The sequence below is a fragment of the Halichoerus grypus genome, chromosome 3 (assembly GCF_964656455.1).
Source record: "Halichoerus grypus chromosome 3, mHalGry1.hap1.1, whole genome shotgun sequence".
NCBI lineage: Eukaryota > Metazoa > Chordata > Mammalia > Carnivora > Phocidae > Halichoerus > Halichoerus grypus.
Window position 1 is genome coordinate 119782580 of NC_135714.1, and position 21256 is coordinate 119803835.

At 44.5% G+C, this 21256-nt stretch overlaps 1 protein-coding gene across 1 annotated transcript in view; it reads left to right on the forward strand.

Moving 5' to 3' along the window:
* Positions 1–6217: 6217 nt before the first annotated feature.
* SCOC (short coiled-coil protein) overlaps positions 6218–21256 on the forward strand; it is a 104332-nt gene continuing 89293 nt past the window's right edge. Inside the window, exon 1 of the mRNA XM_078069252.1 lies at positions 6218–6480. Within this exon, the coding sequence (XP_077925378.1) occupies positions 6294–6480 (187 nt within the window). The 5' untranslated portion in view covers positions 6218–6293. The remainder of the gene's footprint in view (positions 6481–21256) is intronic.

Below are 21256 nucleotides of genomic sequence, written 5' to 3' on the forward strand. Positions count from 1 at the left end.
TCTATATCACAGACCCATGAGGTGCATAGCCCTGTGCTGAAGAAATAAATGATTGATGCCACCCAAGATGAGCAAATCTTGGAACCCCAATTTCCCTAATAGTTGCTGTCCTGTCTTACTAAAATCAAGCCTGCTATCGAGTTTCTCCAGAGGTCAATGTCCAAATTTACTTCCTGCTCATGAGGATGGCCACTGGACCCGTTACCTGATGTAACCCCAGGCCCCACACAGCCCGCATCTTGGACCTGACTCAGCAGCCCGAGTCACGACCAGCTTCCTGTGAGCAGGCCTTCAGATGTTAGCGTCGATGATGCCCCTTCCAGGATAACCCGTCCAGGCTGGCGAGCTGCAAGGCTGATTTCAAGCTGGTTTCAGTTAAACCACATTCCGGTGTCTATTTCCTTTCTCTTTTAAAAGGAAACCTTCCATGGCTCCTTGGGGCCAGGCTGGCAGCCCTAACTTCTTGGAAGCTTCTGTTTATGGGCTTTGGGGGGCAGGTAGATGAACATCATCTTGTTCTCCTTGTGCCTCCTTCACCGCCCTGGCCGCTGTCTCTCGTTCCAGATCTTGGGGCGGACCAGAATCTGACACCAAATCCGGATGAAACACAGGACAGGGTATTGCCACCAAAATTGCCCCAATTGCAGGTGGCTAGAGGTGGGACAGAAAGAGGATGCTGGCAGGTGTTGCACCTTAGGCAGCTTGGGTGTGCTGTCCACGCCTAAAGCCACCTGCCTTCCCCAGCCGTCCCCGCCTGGGGCTTGGCCACTGGGGCCCCCGCCCTGGAGGAGGAGCCAGGCATGCGGCTGCTCACTCTTCCTCCTTTCCCCTCCAGCTCTACCATCCCTACTGGGGACTTCTGTCCCTGTAAATTCCTGCAATGTAGGAAGTGCCCAGTGGAAATGCAAAAATAATCATGTCATCTTTCACACATTTATGGTATTTTGGCAATGTTTCTAATAGCCGCTAAGGGACAAGAGTTTATCTTTTTATCTTACGTCTCATAAATCTTTTCTTTTTCTCCCATCACTAGCGTAAATTGTGCTTAGTCCAATAACAAGGTTAAAATTATAGTGCTTTTCATCATTACAGAGATGCTCTTGCCTCTGATGGGGACAACGGCTACATCTAAAGCTTAGCAAATTTATTTTTTCCCTTTGCCTGCAACGGGATGTCATCTGGAAGACAAGATTTTCACTTAGCTGTGCATGGGCTTTGGTCAAGGCCTCTGTTTGTGAGTGTACACACTTATGGGAGAGGCCTGTAACCTGCAGGAGAGTCAGTTATGTGCCTCCGGTCTTCCCCTGAGTGTCTTTTTCAGACCAAAAAACAAAACAAAACAAAACAAAACAAAAAATGGGAGAGAGTCACCTGAGGTGTCTGGCAGTGTTGAGGAACCCAGGCTATACATATAAACAAGTTATTTAACCTCTCTGAGCCTCGGTCTCCTCATCTGGGGATAATAATAGTGCCTCTTAAGTTTAGTATGAGGATTTAAAGGAACAGAATGCGTAAAGAGCTTAGTACGGCGCCTGGCACATAATAAGCACTCAGTAAGTATTTGCCAGCATCATCATCATGACTGTTTCTACCCTCCTGCTTCCACGTGACAGCCTTCTGCCCTGCAGGACCCTAGAGCTGCCAGAAAAATCCATGTCTCATTGCTATCTTGTACCTGTGGCTGTGGCGTCGTGACTCCCCATTTCGGCTTCTGCTTCCCCAGGCAGAGAACATTCCTGGGCAGAACTGGCGACAAGCTCGTGGAAACTTGAATCCCAGGCAGGAACGAGGTCCTCACAGAGTCAGCCTCTCCTCTCCACTAGTGACGGCTCCTTCTCCCCATGCAGGTGGTCATGCTGCTCTCCCTGCCAGCCCACACGCCCACCACGTAGGGGTCTGTCACAGAGGCCACCTGTGGGAGATGCTCTTTCCACCCTCTGCCAAGCACTTCGGCCCCGTAGATGCTTTCCTCCTGCCCACGTAGCTCCAGGAGGCCCAGACCCAGGTGCGCAAATCACCCCCACGTTCGGGCTGTGATAAGATGTTTATTAGCAAGCTTCCCTCCAGTTTTTCCTCATATCTGAGCTGAGGTTTCATCTTGTCCCCTTTTCCGGAAGTACGTCCTCATCGATCACTTTCTGCAGTTTTCTGTGGTTCTCCTGGAGGCCAGCGTCCATTGCCAACTGTCTAGAAGACACCTCCCTCCCATCTCCATCACCTGCCTAGTTTTTGACTGAGGGTTAGGTTAAGATGTTTTCTGCATCTCTCTGAAGAAGACAATCCATCTAATCAGGCTGTCATCCCTAACGGAGGCACTAGCTCTTCTCTCTGGAATACAAGGCCAAGGCCATGCCGACCTCTCTCTCATTTGAGCTCATTGCTCCAAGTTCCTTATTTCCAAACTTGGTCAGACATTCATTCACTGTAGAAGCGGAAGAGCCCTTTCGATGATGTCTGAGTTGGAGCACAGCTCTCTCTCTCCTGAGTTCCAGGGTCTGCTTTCTCTTCTCTTTCTGAGTAATTCCCAAGCCTCAAGAATAGCTTGCCTTTTCCTCTCTTAGGAAGCGAGCCCAGTGTGGAAACTATAGTTCAGGTTTGGTTTTTTGAAATGATGGATCATATGGACTGACCATTGGTTAAAGTCCTCTTCCCTCGTGTCTGGTCCATTGTAATCGTATTCAAACAGCTCTATCTACTTCACATCTTTTCTCTTTAAACATCATCCTAAAACTGCCGTCTTGTTAAAACACTTAATCTTGTTAAAACACTGCTTTCTCCAAACTGCACTGACTCCCAATCCTCCAATTTCCCTGCAGGACAATGTCTCAAATTCTCGTGGCATGGCATTAAAACCACCCCCAGAGGCAGGTCTCCAACTTACTCATCTACTTCCCACCTTTCTCTATTAACCCCCACCCCTCCTGATCTAAAACACACTCGTGCCATTCCCATTCTTGGACACACCTTTCCTTTTCCTTTCTGCTTTTCCAAATCTTCCCCCGTCTTAGAGAGGGGGCTCAAATGGACTCCCAGCTTGAAATGATCACTCCCCTCAGAATATCCTGAGATGTTGTTTGCATGATTATTCACACATGAAACAAATACTTTCTCTTGACTTTTCTCCTCATGTTTTGAATTGCTCCCCAATTTTCATGTGCTTACCTCTCCTAGCATGTCCTGGGTAGTGAACTTCTTGCAGACGGTTGAATTGTATTCCAAGTTTCTTCTAAAGTATCTTGCCCAGGCCTTGCACTAAGTAGGCATTCAAGAATATTGAACGTACTGCACAGAAGAAAGAGCAGCTGAAAAGGAAAACAAATCAGTCGAGCCATTTTCATCACCGGCACGGAAATGACAGGTCCAGAGTTTTGTTCCTGTGCATGTCGAATTTGAGGGGGATGATAGAGAATCTGTTTTTCAAAGTATCCAGAATCTTGTGAGGCCACCTTGCCCAATTTCCTGGCTCTATGCCATCTAAGACAAAGAGATCTGTCCTATGCTTCAGGACCCCAGAGTGAGAATACTTCTTGGCTCTTTTCTATAGCTAAGTGTCTGCCTTTGGCTCAGGTCACGATCCCAGGGCCCTGGGGTCGAGCCCCGCGTCAGGCTCCCTGCCCAGTGGGGAGCCTGCTTCTCCCTCTCCTCCCCGCTCTTGCTCTCTCTCTCTCACTGTCTCTGTCACTCTCTCTGTCTCTCTCCCTCTCAAATAAATAAAATCTTCAAAAAAGTTAGTTGCCCATGCTCATCTCAAAGAATAACATTCAGTCATTTGGGAGTGGGGGCACATGAATCTGATAATTCTGATACGGGTGGTCTGGTGAACACACTGTGAAAGAAGAAAACTACTCTGATTTAATATTTTTTTTAAAAAATTAGTTTAGGCCTATTACTTCTAGGACCATTTTCTGCAAACCTTAAAAAAACAGCTGATTAATAGTTTTTCTTAATAATTGAGTGTCCTTCTAGGAGTATTTTTAACCTCATCTATTTTAAGCTCTGAGAAACATTTGCTGTTCCACACATATTTATTGAGCACCAGTGTGCCAGGCATCATGGTTATAAAGATGAATGAATTAAGTAATAAAGAAGGTAGATCCTCATTCTTAGGAAGCTCCTGGTATAGTGAGTGGGAAAAGGAAACACTGATAGGGATGGCGCTGACCTATCACCTTTCATCAGTTTGTAGACATTATATATGTCTGTGGCAGTTCAGCAGGGGCAGAAACTTGGGATCCATTGTGCATAACACTTGCCAGAAAGTCTATATAATATGTCCCCTTGCTTGCTCCTGACTCTGTGCCCCTGGGGCAAATGAAAAGAAAATGCCATCACCCCACCACTCCAACCACTTTCCAGAGGGGATGAGCCTTATTCGTCAGTCAGTCAACCATGCCTTATTAAACATTTAGAATGACTAGCACTCTGTAAGACATCTGGAAAGGGCATTGTTCCTCCTTCCCCCTGCCCTCGACTTTGCCATAATCGTGTTACAGTTCTTCTCCATTCATTTGGGGCCCTTTGATTTCACTGCCACCAACACTAAAGGCTGAGTGTTCACTCCATTCATGAAATAAATATTTAGTGGGTATTCCAACGGGTAAGGCACTTGCTATATGATGTGATGACTATAAAGAGGAATCAAACACAGGTCCTACTCTGAAAGAACTTGCATCTAGTATAGAGATACATCGTGTACATAAATACCTTGTCACAAAGTCAAATATAAGCAAATATACCACAGGGTTCCTTCCAGCAGTATTGGGATGGAGAAGACTTGGAGAATGGGAGGGACGGGGAGTGAGTGGGTTGTGCCTAGGGGAGGCAAGTTCAGGTTTGGGTGTGTCAAGCTGGAGGTGTTGAGGGGCATCCTGGGGAAGATGACCAGTGTAGTTAGAAAACGTGTGCCCAGTGCATGGAAAGAGGTAGCGGCAAGAGACACTAGTGGCATATGAAACTACAAGACTAGGTTTTATTATGAAGAGGCTTGCAGGAGGGAAAGGGGGAATTGAAACAGAAGAGGTATGTCTCAGACATAGCATATTTTCTTAGTAGACAGCACTGTAATCGCTGAGAGGTTGAACTTGTAAAATCTGAAAGATGAGTTTAAATACTTTATTTACTCATATAACTAATAAAATACATTTGATTTTTAACCCTTTTTTTTTTCCCTCGGGAGATGAGCTTAAAATATTTTCATGTAGTTTGACCAATTTCTCTACCAAATCTGTGAGGGGGAGACAATTTAGTATCAGATGAATACCTTTGTGTTTATTTGACTCGGGAGAAAATGGAAGGAAGGAGACATGGCATAAAAAAGAGACGAGAACAGGCTCTCTGTCTCATGGCCCCTATATTTATTAACGACTGAGGAAAATATCATGTATTCTGATTGTGATGTGACTGGGATTATATGCTTTTTAGAAGGCTGGGTTTAGTCTCAGGGTCTCAAATGCTGGATATCGAAGACCCCTTATCTTTGACCTATTGAGTTAAAACTGTGATCACCAAAAATCTGCCCCACAGGCCTCATGAGCTTTGCTTTTGGCTCTATCTTCTTTCTTGTCTTTTTATATCCTCTTCTATCTTTATTTCTGATAAGGAGTGTCGGGTAGCAGAGTGATAGGAGCAGAGGAAAGTGGGGAAAATAGCCATTAGAGAACACCACCAAAGCGTTGATTTGAGAACTCCCTTAGAGTAACTGTTACAGGCACATGCGAATTAAAGCCACGTGCGTAATCCTGTTTGAATGCATGTGCCTTCAAAAGATCCCATGCAGCTGGATGCTGTCCTCGGAGGAGATCCTAGCGGGGGATCCTTGCCAGAGTAACCAGTAGATTTTCAAAGACCTTGAGACTTCAGTTCAGTTTCTTGACATCAAGTTCCCCTGAGGAAAATGAGCCCTTGTCTTCCACAACTTAATTGAGGACCATCGGTGCTGCGGAGCCCACAACCACGCGGCACAGGAAGCCGACTCGAATGTGCTAATGCAGAGCTGAGGGAGGGGCTGGCGCTGAGCAGGGCACTCTGCATTCTTGATCTGCTCGCAGAAGCTCCCGCTGAGCCACTCGCTGAGCAGCTGGGGGTGAGAGGTGAGCTCATCGCTTCTGAAACTCCCCACTTGGCCAAGCCGGCCTTTGTTTGCGATGACTCTGGGAGTAAAAGCGGGTTATCATCGCTGTACCGGGTGGTCTGACAGAGCAAACGGAAGAGCTCCGTGAGGTGAGGAGAGGTGAAGAGAAAATTAGCGAGGCTCAAATGGGATAATTGGAAAAGCAGAGGGAAGCCAGTAAATTATGCCTCTTTGGCCTGGTTTAGTTATCATATCGCAAGAATGGATGAAGTGGGTCGGCGACCCGCAGATGAAAAGCAAGACGAGGGAGGGTCTCGGGGTGAAGGGAGGCCTGAGCTCTGAGCGCCCCGCCAAGGGCCAGCCCACACGTGCCGCTGGAGCACCAGGCTCAGAAAGACAAACAGGATGCGGTAAGTAAACAGCTTTCTCTGATGATCCGGAGGCCTTTTTCATGTGGTTGGAGCCTAGACCTGTCAGTAGGAAGCAGGTTGGAAAAAGAGGTCTCACAAATGACGTGAATCAAGAAAGGGAGTGGTAATGGTTCCTGCCGGTTCTGGGTGGCTTATGGTCCACCTCCACCCCCATGGGCATCCTTGTTCTGTGACCTTGGGAAGTTATGTAGCCTCTCTGTGCCTCAGTTTCCTCGCGTGTGATAAGGAATAATTATGCCAATCACGTCATACGTATACGGTTCTTAGAACCCTTAGAAAACACTCACAAGGCTAGCTGATTAACACTTGAGAGCATGGTTTTCAAGGCTCTGGAGGGCATGTTGGAAATTTGGGGAAGCCTTTTGGGGTTGTTACAAGGTAGGGGGTACTACTGCCATTTAGTGGGTGGGGGCCAACAACAACAAAACTATCTTGCATCCCACATGACTTCTGAGTGCTCCACGGGATAGTTCCATACATGAAAAACTTGACGAACATTCTGGTAACTTAGAACTTGACTCAGTTTTCAAAATTTACAAGAGGTCTTTTTGCATTGTTTTAGTATACACTGAATTTTATACAACCATATAAATCAAGAAGATGATTACACTCTGCTTTGTTCAGAGAATTGTCAAGAGTTGTTCATCATTTCAGAAAATCCCGTCTACACGGCTATGTGGACAAACAGCCACCTTTGTGGCATTTGTAACTCTCACGCTCTTGGGGCCTCTCGGCATGGGCGAAGCCTCATGGCTTGCCGTGGCTTCCAATGCCACAGCGCACAGTGGCTGAGCGTTCACACATTGAAATACCCGTTATTTTATGATAGCGGTGTGTTTTTCTTTTGTGTCCGTTGAGGCATTGCATTGCTATCTTTCTGAAATGTGTGAAGATGAGTTATGTTATTAATTTTATTCTGGATATTAAAGGGGCATTACGAAACAGTTGCTATAATAAAGAGGTGCTAGCTCTGATAGGTTTGAAAACCACAGGTTTTTAGAGCCAAGCTCAGCACAACTATAACCGTTGTACTTCCCAGCAATTGGCCCCAGAGACAAGGAAATCGGAACCCAAATAGAGGGCATTGCACTTGCTCTGAATTACCCCTGTCCTCTCTCCGTTAAGGACTTAATGCTTGTTTGGAGGTCAGAACATTTTGGTGTTCTGCCTACACTTGCCATCTTCTTGCCTTCTTGCCTTCATGATTAAGATGGGGTGATCTGTTGAGTTTCTGTAGAATACTTACCTTCAGAAGAAAAGACCATCTTTTCTTCTCCACATGTGACTTTTCTCTACTTCCTCATTGTGGGAGCTAGATCACTCCAGAAGACCTCTTCCTGGGTGTTCTGTCCGCCTTCCCTTTGGAAAGAGCAAGTCAGGCCAGCAGGAAGGACTGGAGGACCCCCTTTTACTATGGCGCCTCTTGATTTGTCAAGAGCTATCTCCCCACCTGAATAACAGTCCCAGTTCCCTCTGGGTAGGCCTAATCAAATCAATTCAGAGTTGCTTTCTCTGACTTGACCACTGTAAGGCTTGTCATAAGGGGAGGGAGTGGATCTGGTTACTCCCTGACATGGGCAAAGACAAAGAGGAGCACTTGCAGGAAAACTCTACGGTGGAGAATGTGTTATACATACCGAGAATATGGTTGTGTTGCCAGACAACCATAGGGAAGATGGCACGTGGAGTGAGTTTTCTGAGGGTAGGTCCTGATTGCAGTTTCTTTCTATTAATATATTAGAATATGTTAGTGGTGAAGGTGTTTGAGTCTAGTCTGTTGAAATCAAGAAAAAATAAAGAGCCATTATAAATATTTCAAGGTGTATTCTGTGATTAAGCTGTATACAGAGGTGTACTGTTTCCCAAAGATTAAGTTTTCCTGTGTCTAGGTATTATAAGAAAACAAAAAGGACGAGAGGGAGGAAGAGTCAGAGGGAGGGAGGAAATCTTTGAGAAAAACTATTAATTAGGATTGAGGAGATCTATTAAGTCTCTGCCTGGGGCTGGTTATATTTCCCAAGATGGCCGCAAAAATATCTCCCATCCCACAAGCTCTTCTGCAAAAAAGTAAAATCTAACCCCCTTCTCCCTTGAATTGGGCCCACCATGAGAGCAAAACACCACCTTCTGCTGGAGGAGAGAAAAAGTAGTTAAGATTTCTATGGTGAACAAGAGGATTATGTGACACCAAACCGAGACTATGCCCACTGGATCTGGGGATCAGCTTACAAAAATGGATCTTTGACACAAATTGGCAAAGATGCTCAAGAGACAGTGGGAACAAGAGTGAGCTAGGAGGCAGCAAACATGTAAGCAAGGAGAAGAAGCCCTCAGGGACCAGGGAGGCTTGGGGAGCAGTTGACCGAAACTAGAGATCTGACCAGGTTGGGGCCTTACAAAGAAAGGCTATCTGTTATTGGACAAGGTGACATCAGTGTAGTCAGAATAGATGTCCGTGGCTGAGACCTTCGAGAAGCTGACAATGACCTTGGGCGGAGGATGGATGTGTGCAGGGTCCTGGAGACACCACATAGAGCTGAGTGCAAATAGTTTCACAGGGTTACTTCCGTGCACATTTTCCTGGCTGTTTTCCTCAGGTCTGTTTCTTGCTCTTTCCCTATCCTGTTCTGAATCAAAGGGTCTGACCCTTGTCGGTTGCTTTTCCAAGACTGGAGGATGGGAGGCATGGACAGGCGAAGGTGGAGGGTGAGGAGAGAGAGAGAGAAACAGGAATTTCTTCCCTTCGCTCTCTGCAGCTGCTCAGCCCCTCTGGTTCCAGTTGTTGCCAGGCAGGTCCTGTCCACTATGGTTCCAGCCTCCAGCCAGCGACAATGCCCCTGAGCTCCAGAACTCCCTCCCCTCTTCCCACTGCCCTGTGGCTATGTCAGCTTCCGGTCTTTCGGTCTTTACGGTCTCTGGATTCCTCACTGCCCCCTCTCTGGCCTCTTGGCTCTCCCATCCTTGTATAACCAACCCCTACATCCAAGCCCTTCTGTTTCAAATTCTCTAGTGGTTTCTGTTTTCCTGTTGGATCCTGACTGACACACTGGTCTCAGGAGCTGGTCAGCTCCGATTCACAGTGAGCGCTGCTCAGGACCTGCAAGAGAACACCTTGCTGGAAGAGATCTGTTGGAAAGTGCTCGGTCTTCAGGACTGCGAGGGTTGTACCTGCCTCTCCAGAACCACATCAGCTGCTGCCTTTAGAGACTTTAACAGAGGAATGAGTGGGGAAGAGAGGCTAGCTAAAAACTTCACCCAAATAGAAGCACCAAGGGTACCAGCAACAGGAGAAAACTTATGTCAACTCAGTTTAGAAATAACCAAGGTGCTCTGGAGGGGGCTCATGAATTACTGAATTACCGTGGCCTCCTTGGGCCCCATATATTTGTATCTTGAGTCTCGTTTCAAATAGAACAGAGAATAATGTTGAGCGCCTCTAATTTAATATTCTGATAATATTTCCTCCATATCAAATTCCCACTAGGACAAATGTATACAAATGAATCATTACAATCTACCCCCCTTACCCCAGACAAGTCACTTGGGCCCCTGCTAAGAAATGATGATAAAAGTGATGAAAACAAAACAAAGCATACATTAAAATGTCACTTAAAAAATAAAAGATTTCGAAGAGATCCTTTGTTGTACTGGAAGAGCACAGGTTGCCTTTTTAAATGACTTTTTTGTTTTTGCTTTTGGATAATCAGAGAGAAAAATGCAACTGAAATAACGCTCGGCTGCTGCTGAGGTCATCCTCGAGTTCCTGCTGACCTGTTGACCGGTCAGAGAGCCCAGGGTCTCCGAGGGGTAAGTGCAGCCCTGTGAGAGGAGGCGTCATTCAGAGAACAGAAGCATTACTGTTTGAATCGGGTTGTACGGGACCCGGTCGCCACGCCGGGGACGAGGACAGAGCATACCTGTGCCCCAGGCACGCTGGGGACGAGGACCACAGTGGGAGAGAGAAATGCCATGTGAGACTGTATCCTTGGGGGATATGATTTTTCATGCTGTGTAATGAGCCTGCAGTAGGGAAGGGCATTTCATTGTGGGTTTTACTGCACTAGGCAATTCTGACAGGTATATGGATACTTATTCCAACTCGCAGTCATGAGATGAAGACAGTAGTGCGGGGAAGCTGTCTGGCTTGCAATGATATATTTGGAGAGAGGACATAACATCAAAAGTTCAGTTCAGAGAATAACAGAGTAAAATTATAAAGTCCTAGGGTCATTTGCTTATGTCTTCTACTCCCTTCACTAGAAACAGCGCTGCAGCCAAATATCACGTGGTAGTTTGAAAACATGGCCAGTAAATTCTTTGGCATTCCTCCCATTAAGATATGGGATCCATATGTTGTCCCTTGGAACTGGGTTGGGGGGCTTGTAAGTGCTTTCACCAATGGAGCACAGCAGAAATGACAAAATGGGACTTCTGGGGTGGGGTCAAAAAGGCCAAGTTAGCCTTTCACCCTGTTAGCTGCAACACTCTTCCTTAGGGCCCTAAGCTGCCATGTAAGGAGTCTGACTGCCCTGAGGCCACCCCATGGAGAGGCCACCTCATGGAGAGGCCACAGGCAGAAAGCCACAGGAAGGATCTCGAGTTGACAGTCCCAGTGGGGACCCACCTTCAAGCCATTCCAGCAAGGTGTCAGACGTATGAATACATTAACCTCTTGCCCAGATAAATACTGTTGAGGAGCTTCAATCAATACCTCAGGTAACAGAAGATCAACCTGCTGAGCCCTGTCCAAATTCCTGACTCACAAAATCATGAAATATAATGAAATGGTTGTTACTTTAAGCCACTAAATTTTGGCGCAATTTGTTATGTAGCAATAGCTAACTACAACATATTCCTACCTAGACCAGTCTCTAATCTAGTCCCAAATGTATACTTACTAGGTATAGTTGACCACTTCGTAGTGCTTCAGTGTCAAATAACCATCAGCATCTTTAACTGAGCGCCTGCTGCAAACCCCAGTGGTGTACAGGATATGAAGTGGAGGGGTCAGTTTCTGACCTAAAGGATTTGATAAAATAATAATTATGGGATATCATTTATTGAGCGATTCCTATGAATTAGGCTATTAATTCTCAAAGTTGGTACTGAAATATCAGTGTCAGCATCACCTTGGAATTTGTTAGAAATGCAAATTCTCAGGTCCTACCCCAGACTTATTGAATCAGAAACTCTGGGAGTGGGCCTGGCAACAGGTGTTTTAGTCAGTCCGCCAGGTGATTCCAGTGTGTGCTACAGTCTGAGAATCACTTCAGGAAGCATGTGACTTACTTTATCTCACCGAATCCTAGGTTTCTCACCCTTGCCAGGACTGACATTTCGGGTGAGAGAATCTTATTGTGGGTAACCTGTGCATTGTAGGATATTTGACAGTATTCAGGCCTCTACCCACTAAGTGCCAATAACACCTCTCACCCCAGTTGTGATAACTAAGAGTGTCACCAGGTGTTGCCATATGTCCCCTGAGGGTCAGAAATCACCTCCAGTTGAGAACCATTACCTTAACCCTATGGGTAGTGTTTGAAAATGTACCAGAATTGATTTTAATTGGGTATGGTAAGACAGGCAGACATGGAAAGGACTGTCATAAAGAAAGAAGTTTTTGTTCACAGTTCCCTAGAAACAGGAGGTGGTATGACACATCATGGGGAGGCTACACGGTGGAGCACCTGGGTCAGTAAGGAGGCAGAGGGAGCAGGGGAAATCGAGGGGAAAGAGCCTTTATTATGGCTTCTGTGCAAAGGAATGGATGAGGCATGGTAAGTGGGCAGAGGCGTAGGATTGGCTGGTTTGAATCATTTTAGCAGGCTCTGGGGCCAAGGTTCTATTCCTAGTTGCTCTGGGGTAAATAGGACATGGGCTAGTGGCCAGAATATGAGACCCCAATAAAAGAGGTGGTTGGGGGTATGGGGTTTGGATCAGTTGGCTCACACATGAAAAGTATGCTTGCAGGCTGGTCCCTTGCCAATTCTAAGAATTAGCTAGCCCTGAGAGGGGCAGTCTCCTAGAAGTCAGCAAGGCCCCAGATGTCAAAGCATCAGAATAAAAAGGCATGCTTGATACACGTAGATACAGTTGCCCTACTTTATAGATGGCAAAGCTGAAGTCCAGAGAGGTAACCTGTCATAAGTCATCTCTCCCCCAAGGGGAGGACCTATTTTGAAACCTAAGTCTAAGTACCCCTCGAACCATGCTGTTACCTGTGCGCTATCCTGCTATTCATCTAGCTAATTAAACATACATGTTTGCATCTATAACTATATAAAAAGATAACTGATGCAGCAAAGGAGGATGTTGAATCATTTCTACATGAAATAATTACACGAAGCAATGAGGAGAAGAGATGGCTTGTAGTGGTTGAAAAGGCTTTGTGGAAAATATGCCATTCTGACTGCCGGTACTATTATGCTTGCTGGAAGGTCTTGAAAGTTGGAGAAACTGAAGCTAGGCAAAACTGTGGAGAAAGAATATTCTGAAAAGATGGGAAATGATGTGATCACAGGCTCAAAGGCTCCTAGGAATGTGCAAGTTCTGATGAAAACACCAAGTGTTAATAGGCTGCTTTAGTAACTTGAAAGTAGATTAGAAGGAAAGAGAAGAAAAGGGGGTTGCAGCTGGATGCCACCCACTTTAATAAGCTAAATCCATCAGAAGCAGTGCATGGATGCACAAAATATTCAGCAAGATGAACTAAACATCGACCAAAAAATCCCCACTGAAAAGTAGTACCGTAATTCCAATACCTGGGCTCAACGAAATTTAGAGTAAGAATCAAGCTGGAAATTTCTACTCTGACATCTTGCAGGATAATAAGTCAGGCTGGGAATCTGTGACCAAGAGAGAACACAACAAAGAAAGTTCTTTCCACTGAGACCGAACAGAGCGTCAAAGATTTTGGGAAGTGGAGTTGCCAGCCATTCATTTATTTAGAGGTTTCTGAGTGCCGATGCTGTGCCAGGCACTGCGCTGGACAATAGGGAGTTATAAATCATGAGTCGTGTCACTAAAACAGGATTTCTGCCACTGGGGGACTAACAAAGTGGTGAGCTCATGGTTGCTGTAGCACCAGGCAGAGCAGAGGAGGTTTCTGCACAGCCGGGTGTTGGAGAGGTACACAGTGATTGGGCACCTGTCCATCTCGTGGACTTTCGAGAGGCACCTCCCAAGATCAAACTTCCCCCAGGTCGGTCGCTCTCCCCCGAGGCAGTTGTACCTGCCATCATCCCTCTCTCGATTTCAGAAGGTCTGAGTCGCCAGGGGAGTTTAACGGTGCACGCTATCGCGGGGCCCGCCCCCCCAAGAGGTGCTGATTCCCTGGGTGACAAAGGGAGCACTACCTTCAATCCTTGATAACTCCATCAATACCTGTGTTATCAGTTGACATCTCCGCAGCAGGAATTAGCAAGAATTTAACTGGAATGCAAGCTCCCGATGGGCCGAGATATTTGTTTCGTTCATTGCCATTTCCAGAGTGCTTGGCCCCTATTAGGTACTCAGTAAGTCTTTCTTGAATGAAAGGATTGGACACATACACACGGTGGAGGTAGGGGAAGGGAAGAAGTCAAGAAGAAACAACAAGAAAGGGGTACTTTTAATAAGGAAGGTGCAACGGTATGAAGTAAGAACTTGGCTTTTACCAAAGCTCTACTGTGTTTGGGGAGACGACTCTGGTCTTCACTCTGCTGAACTAGAATTATGAATTGAATGGCTCCTCCTAAACAGTCATCCTAAGAAACACTGTGTTTATGGAAAAATAACCAGCCAATGCCTTTCAAATCCTGTAAAGGCTCCTGTCTGTGACTATTGCTAACCCTCAGCCTGTGCCACATTCAGAGGACACAACGCCAAACATTTCTGAGCTATAAGAATTCTCCGATGGGACTCTGCATGCTCATTGCTCACATCCACCAGCTCATGTGGACTCAGGCCCCAGGAACAGCCCAGGAGCACCCTGCCATCACCCTCCTTCCTGAGGCCAGCGAGCCAGCTGGAAAGCACAGATCTCAGAAACGGTGGAGGAGAAAAATCAGGACATCCCACCAAGTTAAGCAAACACCTACTCAAATGTCTGGGTGCAAGGATTGTGTTACCAGATTTTTATAAAATTATTTTCAATGGGAAAAGCTGTTTTGCTCCATATGTACCAAACATTAGGTTTTCAATAGCCCCCCATGCCCCCACCCAACCCCCCACCTCTGCCAAGTCCTCTAAAAAATTCTCAGTACTGGTTTTGACTTGAATTCACTCCTTCTATTTACGTATCTTCTTGGGAAAAATATTCTTTCTTTATACACCTTTTCTCCTTTCTTTTCTCACTTATCATTTATGTATTTGGCCGAGTTCTTTTACTTCGGGCCAACAATGGGTGGGCCTCTAGAGGCAGGCAGAAAGGGAGTGGGTCTCTTTAACAGAACCAAGCATATCACAAAATGTCTGTCAAAGGAACACGTCTGCCTCAAGCTTCCCACACTGATGGGCTCAGTGCCGAGCTCTGATTTGCTCTAGTTAAAAAAAAAAAAAAAAAAATTCCCCTAATTTTACTGTCAAGATTTTGAGAAGCATTCTCATGGTTTTAAAGAGATTATTGCATAATTTGTTCATGTTTAAAGAATTATATTGTTAAATAAATTTAGCTCTCCAGATTCTAAATGACAAAAACAAGTGAAGTTACATCATTTGAATTATGAAGTGATAATGTCTTCCAATTCTGCCCCAATCAAAAGTGTAACAGTTTAAAGCTTATAATAATCATGTTCAAACATATTCAGATTATAATTACTTTTCTTCTGATAATGATAGCCCGTCTGATTGGATGATTACCTATTTGACTTTGATAAGTCTCAGAGGTCAAAAAAGGGATAATTGCAGACATCTGTTTTCTATGGAAAATATAATCTCAGAAAATAGTGTTTAAAGTGACATCTGCAAATATGTGTTTTAGAAAGAAACTCGTTGCACATTTAAAATCACAGGGAAAAGAAGCAATTCCTAAGCTACTATGTATCACACTGTCTATGTAAATAGATGAACAAGTTTAACTTACTAGTATTCATGTATGCATAAGTAATTACAAGCAGGCATGATTATATTTTGTGCAGGTAGAATTAGAGATGGAAATAGACTATGAGAAAGGAATTTGAAAGGGTCTATGATATGGAATGATACAGAAGCTTTTTCTCTTTACTTTTGTTTAATTCAGTCATATATAAAGGCGCAACCGTTTTCCTGGTTGTTTTTAATTTGCAGCTGGAAGATTTTGTCCCCTGGCTATCTCTTTGTAGACAGCCTTCTCCACTTAGGAGATGGCTCTTAGTGGGGGAAAAGGTCCATTCATGGCCGCCATGATTCTCTCTGCAGAGGAGATCCCAGTTTCTCCCTCTGCAGGTGCATCACCTTTCCAGCCCTTAGGGAGATGCCAAGAATCTCTCCCCCCCTCCAGCCAACAGCTGCATTTTGCAATAAAAAGGGAAAAGTTTCTTTAATATTCCTTTCCACACATGCTAAAACTCCCTTGGTTTTAAATCATGAACTTGGAATCTTTTCTAATTCATATAAGACCTGGGTAATCACTTTTGCCAGACTAAGCTTCCTAAAATAAAACTTTCACCATAGATTTTCCTTCTCAAAAGCCTTCCATGGCTCCCCAGTGTCTATAGAAGGAATTCCAAACTTCACAGCAATTCACAAACCTTCATCATCTGACCTTAACCTATTTTTCTCAACTTTATCTTCTACGTGAGACTCTTTTGTTAAGTCCATCTAACACCAACGGGTGTTAAACTTTCTTGCCTCTAGTCTAAATTTCCCCCTCTACATCATCTTTGCTTATTAATCTTTTGTTGGTGGTGGTTCTTTGGTTTTTGCACCTCAAGTGCACAGAACTAGATAAATCATAAACTCTGGTTCATAACATACTAGTATGATTGGCCTATGCAAGAGCCTCTTTTGTATTTATTCCTGCATATCACAATTTTCCCAAGTGTGCCTTAAATCCTGTCTTTCCAGTAAGGTCTTCCTCTATACACATAGGGATGATCACTCTGCCAAGAGAGCTCTTTCTCTCCTCTGAACAATTACAGCATCTGTTACCTAGAGTCTAGACCTCCATTTGCATATCACATGCAGCATAGCACCATTGTTGTGTCTAGACACATCTGCAGCTGGAATTAGCTGTGTCCTGCTATGTGGTATGTGCTTAGGAGTTTGTCAGAGCTCTATAATAGCTCTTACCAACTTGTGTTGTATTTTATCTGTGCCTGTCTTCTCCACAAAAGAGTTAGTTCCTTGAGGCCAGACTCAGTTTCTCATTCATCTGAGCACCCCAAGCACCAACCATAGTGCCTGACAAGTTCTGTTTAGTAAGCAGCCATTGAGTATTTTAGGGAAATTACCTTATAAACTCCTAGGAAGCAATGAAGGAGCCACAGAATTTCAGGCAAGGGAAGGACCTCCTGAGTCCTATTCCTTCCGAACTCTCACTGTGCCTAGCGGGGTACTGAGCAGATGTAAGTATTCCGTGAATACCAGTGATTGACTGATACTTAAACTTCTTCGGAAAATTAATATATTAGGGAGGGTGGCCAACTTATCTCAGTTTCCCCCTAACTGTCCTGGTTTTAAAATGAGAAGTTCCATGTCTGGGAATTACTCTTGGGCCTGGGTAAACCAGAACAGTTGGGCAGCCCAGTTAGAGTCTCACACACACACCAACAACATAAATGCTAGTAATTATTCTCTCTCCTAGTTAAAGACTTTTGAGGACCACTTTTGCAAACTTAACTGGAATTTCTGTATATTTGAAAGTGACTTAAAAAAAGTTTCTTGAAGATTAAGTCTAAAATTCAGGCTCTTAGAGAGGGAAACAAATCACAAGAGATTCTTAACTATAGAGAACAAACTGGGGTTGATGGAGCGAGGTGGGGGGAGGATGGGTTAGATGGGTGATAGGTATTAAGGAGTGCACTTGTTGTGATGAGCACTGGGTGTTTATGTAAGTGATGAATCACTGAATTCCATTCCTGAAAACAATATTGCACTATACGTTAACTAACTAGACTTTAAGTAAAAATAAAAAATAAAATAAAATTCAGGCTCTTCAGAATTAAACACTTTTAAATGTATTGTTATTCCCCTACTGTATTGTTATTCCCCTACTCTAAATGAGTAAGATTTCTTTTCTTTTCTTTTTTTTTAAGATTTTACTTATTTATTTGAGAGAGAGAGAGAGAGAGCATGTGTGAGAGAGCACAAAGGGTGGAGAGGGAGAAACAGGCTACTCGTGGAGCAGGGAGCCAGATGCTGAGCTCCATCCCAGGACCCTGGGATCATGACTTGAGTTGAAGGCAGACGCTTAACCGACTGAGCCACCCAGACGCCCCAAATGAGTAAGATTTTAAAGGTAACTGGGACATTTCATTGCTGAGTGGGGGTTCTCTTTTGAGAGCATAAAGACACAGGGCTCAACAGAGATTCAAGTGTATGCCTTTTCGGCCAAGAAAGAATCAGGTGAGCCCCTCACCTTCTCGCAGAGGCCACACCCCACTAGGCTGCAGACCTCTCCCAGTGGGGGGCGCTGTTGCAAGTCAACCAGTCCCTTTTGTGTAAGACCAGCTTCCTTGGATCCTCTTGGAAATCTTTTATTAAATCTCTACGAATTTTCATATTCTCCACACTGTTCCATTTTTATTCCATTCCACACCCATGGTTATTGAGGGAGTATTTACTTGCTATTGAAGGAAATCATGTGGGATGTGTAGTCAATAATTTCATCAAGGAATAACTTTTCTTTGTGCTTTTGGTGGAAAAGGGAGGGAAATAGTTTCACTCCAAGTAGCTTATGAGCTTTTGAAGAATATTTACAAAGAGATATTTTTAGACAGACAAAGAGATTATTATTTTCCCATTTTAGTAGAAAAGCAGTATAAAAACAAACAAAGCCTGAAACAAAACAAAACAGTAGAGACATAACCAGAGAATGTGATGGCCACTGATTTCTGTATTAGTCACTTAACAAATACAACCCATGGAGTGTACATGCTTGTTTCTAGGGAAAGGCTCAAATGAGAATTATCCTGGATGTAACTTATATGATTAAAGATTTTCTGGCTTTCTAAGGAGAGGGAGAAGGTAAAACAAATATAAAATTTAAAAAACAAACAAACAGCCTTTTTATTTTGTCAAAAGTGAGAAAACTTTTAGCAAAAGCAAATTTTTGCAATAGTGGGATTTGAACTGCGGCACTTACAATTGACATGATTTACATAATTCCATGGTTTTATTTTTGCTTCTCTTGAGATGTCTATGTGAACTGAGTCTAGCTAGCCAAAGGTATGATTCTCTTTTATGCCAGGAAAACTGACTTCCAGCTAACAACCATCTTCATTCTGTGACATAACTCTGGTCCTAATGGTCATCATTTCTTGCCTGGGCAACTGCGATGATTTCTTTCCTGTATTCACTCTGCACACCCACACCATCTGTACTTCACAATCCAGACAGAATCAATGTTCATTTGCATATATGATCATGTCATCCTTCTCCTCCCCCCCCCCCACCCCATTCTCTGCTTCAATCCTTATTTTGGTATGAAGTACTCTGATGTTGAAGACCAAGATCCTTAACATGGTCTTGAAGACCCTGTGTAGTTTGGCCTCATGTGCCTCTCCATTTCTTCATGCACCAGTCTTTCCCTGTCTCTCTGCACTTCAGCAAGCCCTTCATCCAGTACACCTGCCATGTTGCCCCCCCCAACCACAGGGCCTTTACACATGTTGTTGCTTCTACGAGGAACATTCTGTCTCTCCCATTCTCCACTTAATTAAATCCTTTTATTCCTTCAGAGTGCATGTCCTCAGGAAAGACTTCCCAGCAACCCTTATCCAGGTCAGATTCCTTTGAGAATACTGAACACTGGATTTAAACAAACTTACTCAATGGCCCTGTATTCAAGCAGACCATCTTGTCCCCTCCCTACGAGGAAGTGCCTTTCCTGAAGGAGGAGAGCAGAACATGCTTCCAGGAGACAACTTGTTCTCAAGAAAGAGAGGAGGGAGAGGCTAGCTGACACTTAGTCAGCTTCTTCCAAAGCCCCCGTTTTATTAAATCACTCTTCCTTGGGGCAAAATAAAAGGAGTGGGGAGGCCAGGAGCTTTATGCTAATGATTCTCTTTCCATAGGTATGGGGAAGAAGGGTTTTCCCCTAACAATAAAGAATGAAAAATTATTTCTGGTAATGAGTTCCTCATTTCTCTACTGCTTGAAAGAACAGGTTAAGCTAGATAAGCTCCAAAGACTTCTGCAGGCCCCAAATTTGTGAAACAATTCCAACTACAATATTCATGGCTTCACATGTTGGTTATTGGAGTTATATGGGAAGCTGCCACAGGCAGTGCGGTATCTCCTGCTTTTTAGCCCATCTTTGTCACCCTGGGTCCCAGAGAACTTGCCTCTGCCTTGTCAGTCCCTTGTCCACTTAGCTAGAGCTAAGAAGCAGGTGGCCTTCCCCATGTCTCCACCTTAGGACCACTTCAGACAGGGGGACTGTGGGAAGCTTCACTTGAACACTCTCCCTGCTCCCCTAATCAGTTTACTTAGGAAAAGCAGGACAAATAGGAAATGGGAGGGTTGGAAATTAAGCCCCTTGAGCAACTGAGAAGTCTCTGGGAAACTGGGGGTCCCATCTCCAACCTCAGTTATACCTGCTCTATGGTGAACAGTGCATTTTCTTGTCTTGAGATCTAAAATGTATCCCTTGCAAATGGTAAGGAAATCGAGTGTCCTATATACATATAAATAGCATGCTTAATCATCATCAACCACATGCACTGTGCCCTCCTTATGATGTTGCAGGAAAACAACCAGGGCATTCCCATGGCCTTTAGAGGGATTTTCCTTGATTCTGTAAAGCCTTGAGTAATACTGAAGCTCTATAATAACACTGAGCTACTTTTGCATTTATTCTCGTCTAAGGCTTGAACATTACAATTTTAGTTGTTTAAATTTTCATAGATTTCAAGGTTAAGAAGAGTTCTGGGGGAGTCATTTAAATTCATCCCCCTGTAGGTCTCTAGGTAGAGCTGCAACTTGGCTAACAAAGACAAATGGTTTTCTATCTGATTTGGAAAGGTCTCCAGGGGAAGATTCTGTAACCAACCACAGTAATCACAGATCACTAACATGAGTGTGCCCTCACGTTAAGAAAACCCGACGTGTGACGCCTAAGTGGCAGGATAATTTATTGAGATGTTAATCTGTGCTTTGTTCTTTGTAATTTGCCTCTCCTGCCCTGTCTCCCTACCTTGTGGAGGTAGGCAGTTCTATTTCCCTTCTCTGGGAGGTGATAGAATTTACGTGTGCCACATCCCTATTGCTTTAGTAGACAGGAGCATGGAAAAATGGGGTGCACTTGCCCATGTGCTAATCCTAAAGTCAGAGTCCAACTCCTCAAGTGTTGGTGGAGAGAGGCATGCTCCTTCGAGAGAGCAGCACTGCCGAGGAGACAGAGGCAGGTAGCTAGAAGCTCTTAGAAAATGGTTTTTATCTCTTTGACCTCTGTTTGATCATCTGTAAAATGAGAGGCTGATTTAATGACATTTATATACTTCTCCGCTCTTGATTCCGTGGGATGATCAGTCTGTTAAGCTGCACTGTCCTAGGACCCCTGTGGTGCATTTGTTTCAAGGCTTTTGGGACAGGGTGGACAGCTTTGGCAAATCAAAGAGTATATGCAATATTTGAG